Source organism: Sinocyclocheilus grahami, unplaced genomic scaffold (genome assembly GCF_001515645.1).
Source record: "Sinocyclocheilus grahami isolate Dianchi unplaced genomic scaffold, SAMN03320097.WGS_v1.1 scaffold873.1, whole genome shotgun sequence".
In the NCBI taxonomy this organism is placed as follows: Eukaryota; Metazoa; Chordata; class Actinopteri; order Cypriniformes; family Cyprinidae; genus Sinocyclocheilus; species Sinocyclocheilus grahami.
Window position 1 is genome coordinate 254555 of NW_015506052.1, and position 7831 is coordinate 262385.

Sequence of the window (7831 nt, forward strand, 5' to 3'; positions counted from 1 at the left end):
ATATAAAAATGTAAAAATTATTTACATTAAATATCATTAAATAAAATTATTAAACATGATTTTTTTATTATTATTATTTGTGTTACACATGCATACACATTGTGTATTATATTGACTACAGAAATGTTATGAATTATAAACATTTGTATACACACTCATTAATATACATAAATCACTCTTGATATCCAGAAAAAAAATATTATAAACATATTTATAAACATTTATTTATTTATGTATGTATTTAATGGACTGACAGTGTATGCAAATTTGTATGCATAGGTGTTTGTTTGCGTGCACACACACACACACACACACACACACACACACGCCCATGCTGTACAGATTGCATATGTATGCACAAATAGCCAAGAGCAATGACTCAACATGCCTCAGCAGGTTTATAATTAGAGTGTCATTCTGGCCCTGGTGGTCCGCATGGACCAGGACAAGCATCAGTGCCACTCGCTGGAATACACAGAACACCCACCAGTTACAAAGCTATCTAAATAAAACAATGAATTAATTTTGACCAAATTAACTAGAAGAAGAAAAAAAGCATAATACTCATATGTTCCTCCTCAACACATTCATCAGTTGTGTTTGCAAAGTCAAGCATTACTATTACTAAGTACTAAGAAGTAAAATTAGAAAGAAAACAACAAAAAAAGTAAAATAAAATTTGCTGAACACTGTTTGTGCCACAGACTGGAGTGACATCTCAAATAATGCTGCTTTTAGAGGAGAGGTGGGCTGTTTATTTTCTAAGCAATCAGACTTACAATTATAATTCAAATGCAGCTTGGCTGTTTGAATGAGCACACAGTCGATTACTGTTGAGTGTCAGTCATATATTTGTCAGTGCATTTTGCAGAGTGCATTTGATGTTTCATCCATTTGTAGAAAATAAGGAAGAACAGCCCGGTCCATTAATATGCCTATTCGCCTAAGCGAGCCGTTAATCAAAGTTTGAGGATGTGCATAAACCAGATGAGTGGTGTAGCAGCCGGTGGAGGCTGGCCCGGCCATAAACATCACACCTGCTCTCTGGGACCCGTCACAAATAGCTTAGCAATGGGCACATATGATTCTGGAGCATAAAATGTGTCAGGCTTATTTGTAGTTGTCACGACTACCCTACTGTGAGAAGCGAGGAACAAGGAGACGGAGCAGACAGAGTCCAGGGAGGTGACGATGGAGGGAGGAGCCAGGGAGGCGACCGGAAGGACTTGGAGCAGGAGGACCCAAGCAAGACCCAGGCCGCAGCCATGATAGCGGCCCACAGTGGAGCCGACGGAGGGAGGAGCCATGGAGGAGGAATGGCTGCTGACTCCAGGGGGCCGACCAATGGTGGCGGAGCAGCTGGCAGAGGAGCCCGAGGCGGAGATGGAGACATTTGTGAGCCTCCGGGCTTAACTTGGGACCAGGAGCCCTCTTAGGGCTGGACGTGGGAACAGGAGCCTTCTCTGGGCTAGACATGGGAACAGGAACTTTCACAGGGCTAAACTCGGGGAGGAGATGACGAGACACACCTGGATCTAATGAACAATCAACATGGGAAAACTAGGTCAGGGCAGGCACATGGAGAGGGAAAAACTCACATAATAAGTCCAGAGGTGTGACAGTAGTCCACTTATGATGACTTCAGTGACCTGGCCTTTGGTGGTTGTATTCATGTTGTTGTCTCAATGTATTCTGAAGATTACACCCTCTTTCTGAAGTATCATGGGAGAGAAAATGTGCAATGACAATATAGTTCCAGTAATTAGCAGAATCAAGTGGGTAAAGAAAGCCACCGCAAAGTAGAAAAATAAATTGGCTTCTGTCAGATCATATTTTTTGCATACTGCTCAAAGAGAAATTGCTAGATTTAATATGTATGTGTATACAACCACAAAACTTCATATCACCCTGCAAATGCTTCTCTCTTTTTTCTTAAACAAGTAAAAAAAAAAAAGAAAAAAAAAAGAAATCTGCACAATAAAAAAGATAACCCACATTTATTATTAGTCTATGTAAATTAGTCAACAAAATTAGTCAAAAAATTTACATTTGCAAATTTAGCCATCGCCAAAGATGTCACATTTGTCAAAAATAATTTACTTAAGTCAAATGCTAAAAAAAATCTTCTTATGGAGAGGGACTGGAAAGGGAGCTCAAATCCATGGGGCTGATGTTAGAAATTTAACAGCTAGTTGCTCTTACTTGCTCTGCAATTAGCCCCATACCTTCCATGCATACAAAGATTGGTGTGTTTTCACTATAGGGTACAGAGTTATAGCCATTTAAATTGGAAAAGCTAATGAAATCCATGATAATTCACATCAAAGCACCCACAAGATGCATGATGACATTATCAAGATGTGTTGACATTTTTTTTTGTCTTCTTTTAAATCTGCAAGATGACAGAGTGCTATATAACAGTAGTGATTTTGTAATTTTCTGTGTTAGATCTACTTCGCTTTAGTAGATCTAATACAGAAAATTATACTGGAAACACTTTCTGAAAATGCTCCATAAACATCCCTAATTATTTCTCAACCCTGTTGCTGGAGGCACACATTTTGGATGTCTCCCTTATCTGACCTACCCATTTCAGGACTTGGAGTCTTTACTGACAAGCTGATTAAAATAACCAGGTGCATTTAACTGGGACCACCGTGTGCGTGTCTGACTGTAGGGTGTCCCATTAGTGATTTTAGATTTACAAAAGGTGATCAGCAGACTTCTACCCAATAGTTAAAGCACATTACGTAAAAAAAGTTTGGCTTGAAGGAAGACAGCAAGTGCTTAGGGTTCTATTTGGGCCAAGGCCTAATAATCCTGAAGACCTTTATAAGCTGGTTCAGGGGTTTTAATTAGGATGGTAGCTAGAATCTGCAGGACTTTGTCCTTACTGGAGCATGATTAGACACCTGACCCCTGATTAACAATATTTCAATCAGATTGTAGCAGTGGTGGGCAACTCTGACCCTCAAGGTCCACTGTCCTGCAGAGTTTAGCTCCAAACCTAATCAAGCACACTGCCTGCCTCCAAGTAATCCTGGTTGGTTTATTCAGGTGTATTTGATTACAGATCGAGGGGTGAACACCCACCCACCATCCATCCATCCATCCATTCATCCACCAGTCCACCCAACCAAACAAACACCCACACACCCATCAACCATCCATCCCACATTCTAAATTGTATTCAGTCTTCACCGGTGCTGGCACTGGATGGTTTCAATCCACCTCAATTTGTTGGATGATTTATGTGTTGAAATTCAATATTCTGGGTTAATCTCTGTGCTTTATTCAAGGATCCATTTATTATTATTTTTTCCTTCAAATAACCCAATATGAGCAGTAGTAATAAAGGTGAGCTAGGACTAGAGAGGGAAGACTTGCACACTGAGACAACACTGATAGAAATGTGTTCATTTGAGTCAAAGACATCTCAAGAGTTTATGGTACCAAAAGAGTCTAACAGAACTTTGTAATTTGGTCTTTTCTTAATGCCATTTTTTGTCAAAGAAATTAAATCTGCTGTGCTTTGAAACATGTCTATGGGTTTCATTAAAACTGCCTCTGTGTGGTCTGTGGACTGAGAGGTTCCCACAGGCTTTTCTGATTTGTGTTTTGACTGTTTGATCCCGGAATCAGTCGCCTTGATCTCTTAATCATTCATGGGGAAAATCTATCTGTCTGTCTGTCTGCCTGCACTGGCAGCTCTCTCTTTTTGCCTTTTTGAACAGCAAAGAGCATTGTTAATAACTGCCTTTATTTTATTACACTGAGTCGAACTAAGCCAGCCCGGTACTTAGCAGCCATCCAGGAGGAGCGTTTTAGTGAAATAGGCTATGGGATTGGATTAAGGGATCTAAAATATGGTCACGCAGAATAAGTTACTAATAAACAGCCAATATACTAGTATTATGCATGCTAATAAGCAGTGAGTTAATAGCAAAAATTGGCACCTAAACTAAACTGTTACCCTCTGTGTCCTGTGTTATTTTTCATAAGCATTGACAATATAAACTTAGATCTATATAAACAGTAGTCTCTCATCCTTGTCTTATTTCATTCACAATTTAATGATGACTTTTGATTACACAGTGTGTGTTGTATCACGCCAATAACCTGATTTCCACTCTTACCTACTGATGAACCAACTGACCAAACAAGACTCGCTCTAATCGCTAATTAAACCAGGCATCACTAATCGTGAGATCCACATCTCCCTAAACACGAGTCAAGTTCACTTCAGCAAACACTGTCCTCTGTTGTTGAATGGGAAGTGTTACACGTGTATCACTGAATGGCTGGAATTGAATGTCTAATGTTTTAGGGTCCAGATGGCGTCTCTGCGGAGCGCTGAGCTGTTAGTGAGGTGAGATCTGGCTGACAGAGACGAGAGTTAGTCTCAACGTATACTGACACATCACACTGCTTTATGGATGTCACGGCATTCATTAAGCACAGACGAATCATGAAGAATAGTTTCACAACTGCCGTTCTGTTTTATTAGGGTTATTAAATGTTGAAATCCAAGGTGACATTGAATAGTCTTTGTCAAAGTATGCATATAACTGCACAACACTTGTTTGCATATAGAAATATTAGTATCCCTGTTTAGTTATTTGCTTATATTTACTAGATAGTTCAATCGATGCCAGAGCATGTATCACTATTGGCGTGCAACTCATTCTGCACATCTACACACCAGAATATCACAAACAACAAAAGCAAGCATAAAACACATGATCTTAGTATGTATATGCTAGTTAAACAATAATAAGTTGTAAATTACAGTGACAATGAATGAAGAACTCACTATTTGTGCATGGCCTATTAATGAGTAAACAATGCGGAGACTACAATCTGTAAATAGATTATGCATTAACTACAAAATAATAGTTTGCAAATTATTTATAAGTGCATAACATGTCTGTGACAGAGGTGTGAGATGACAAAACTGTCTGTGTGTTTTTGTTCGAAGCTGGTAGCGTGTTTGGCCGTCAGGTAGACTCTGGATCAGAAATGGATGATGACACTCAACTCAAGTTCTACACGGAGCACAGGGGCCGCCGCCGCACCAAAGGTAACCGTCTTCACCTACCAAATATTTGCTTACATCAGTCATTTTGCACATAAAACCATAATAAAGATGTACAACTACTGCCAGCTAATGTCTAGTCTCATAATGCATGCATTCCAAAAAATAAAAATGAATGAATGAAAGACATTTTTGAACATTACTTAAAGTCTCAGGTGTTCTTTAAGTTATCCATTGATTTCAAAAGGGTTTCATCTGTGGAAAAAAATAAAATAAAAATCAGTGGGGACCCCTGCCATGAACAAGTGCGAATCACCCTAGCCAATATAGACTTTTTTATTAGTTTTTCTGGAGTCAATAAATGCATAATGTGCCGTACCGTCTTTTACTCTCATCTTATAAAGAGCTTAAGGCACCTTCCATGAATAAACCACACAAATGTTTTTTTGTTTCAGCAATAGTCAGCCAAAATGTGTTTGTGTGAAGTATGTGTGGTTGTTCTGCACACTGCAGTCAAATATAGCACATAACAACCAGACTGTGCAAAGAAAACAAGCTGACATATGTGAAAGTATACAATGAAAATCATACATGTAACTGTACAATCATTTACATTGATTGCCATTTGCATTCACAGCCTTGCTTAAATACTTCCTAATCGGAAGCCACAGGCAAAGACATCTGTGTTTAAAACAAGGTCCTGAAATCACAGATGCTTGACAGAAGTCTTTGAAATGAGCAAAACAGATTATAAGAGCAACATGTTTGTGGTGTTTACACTTTCAGCAAAGCCTGGTCCACGTTGGCCACTTAGTTGGGAGACACTGATTGACATGCAAAGGAACAAACTGTTGTTAGTTATGTTTTAATATTTTTTTTTGTCATGCTTTAAGGAAGTCCACTTATTTTGACATGTTGATTAACATGCTGAAGCACATGCAAAGTACTGTACATAATTATATATTGAACTGTACCGTGTTCTTCAAAATTGCATCTGAAATTATAGTAACACTTTATTTTAAGGTGCCCTTGTTACACGTTACATGTACTTACTATTATAATAACAATCAATTATGCATACTTGCATACAAGTAACCCTAAACTAAACCCTAACCATAAAGTATTGTGTAGTTAATTAATATTACTCAGTACTTAAATGTATAAATACATTGTAACAAGGACACCTTGAACTAATGTGTAAACAAAATTATTCAGTTGTTATATTTAAAATGTATATTTATATTTAAAACTTAAAATTTAGTTTAGATTTAAAATGTGATATTATAAATATATTTGAATACATGCCATACAATTTTCAGTTTCACTATTTTATTGTGTCCTTGTTACAGTGAATATTTAAGTACTGAGTAAAATTAATTAACTACATGCACTATAGGGTTAGGATGAGGGTTTGGTTTAGGTTTAGTTGCATGTAATTATGCATAATTTATTGCTACATTATTACTACAGTAAGTGATGTACATGCAACACGTAACAAGGGCAGTGTAAAATAAACTGTTACCCAATTGTCAATGGAAATGACATTAAAGTATATTTTAGTGTACCATGAATGCCTGACAGTACATTCAGCAGTACACTTTAACCATTAGAAGTAATTATGAAATTAGCATTTTCTAATGGGAAAACATGTGTTGCACTACCGTGCCTTGCGAAAGTATTCATACCCCATTCATTTTTTTTCACATTTTGTTATGTTGCTGCCTTATGTTAAACTGCTTTAAATTACTTTTTTCCCACATCAATCTACACTCCGTACACCATACTGACAAAGCAAAATCAACTTCGTAAATGTATTAAAAATAAAAAAAACTGAAATAAGTACTAAATATTTAATATAACTAAATATTTAGCTGAAGCACCTTTACAGTCTCAAGTCTTTTTTGTTTAATGCGACAAGCTTTGATCATCATCATTTGGCAATTATCTGCCATTCTTCTCACCTCTCGAGCTCTGTCAGGTTGGATGGGAGCAAATCCACATTTTCAAGTTTCTCCAGAATTATTTGATTGGGTTCAAGCTCAGGCTCTGGCTGGGCCACTCAAGGACATTCACAGTGTTGTATATGAGCCACTCTTGCTGTGTGCATAGGTTAATTGTCCTGTTGGAAGGTGAACCTTCTGCCCAGTCTGAGGTTCTGAATGCTCTGGACTGGGTTTTCATTAAGGCTATCTCAATATGTTGGTGCATTGAGCTTATCTTCTACTCTGATGAGTCCCCTCGGTCCCTGCCACTGAAAAACAGCCCCACAGCATGAGGCTGTATCCCATATGCATATATGATCATGAAGCTCAACTAGAGTGACCATCATGGTCTTGGTCACCACTCTAACCAAGACCCTTCTCCATCAGTTGCTCAGTTTGGCCAGGAGGCCAGCTCCTGGTTATTTCAAACATCTTCCATTATGGATAACAGAGTCAGCGGCTACCATTAAGAGTTTGAACATTCTTCAAAAATATCTTATTTTGTGTTCAACAGAATAAAGATATTCTTGCAGGTTTGGAACAACTGGAGGGTGAGGATTTTTTGGTAACAGAGACTACATGCTTCTGTGACCCTTCAATGAAGCAGTTTTTTTTCTGAAATCTTCCCCAGCTGTGTGGCTTGACACAAACCTGTTTCTGAGCTCTACACACAGTTCTTTTGACCCCAGGGCTTGGTTTTTGCTCTGATATGCATTATCAGCTGTTAGACCTTTTATTAAGAGTGCCTTTCCAAATCATACCCATTCAATTGAATTTGCCACAGGTTAACTTCACTTGAAGTGTAGTAACATCT

General features: G+C 38.1%; 1 protein-coding gene across 1 annotated transcript in view; it reads left to right on the forward strand.

The window, feature by feature from the left end:
- LOC107563407 (astrotactin-2-like) overlaps positions 1 to 7831 on the forward strand; it is a 299199-nt gene that overhangs the window by 96312 nt on the left and 195056 nt on the right. The window contains exon 5 of the mRNA XM_016248278.1: positions 4979 to 5080. Coding sequence (XP_016103764.1) covers positions 4979 to 5080 — 102 coding nt within the window. The remainder of the gene's footprint in view (positions 1 to 4978; positions 5081 to 7831) is intronic.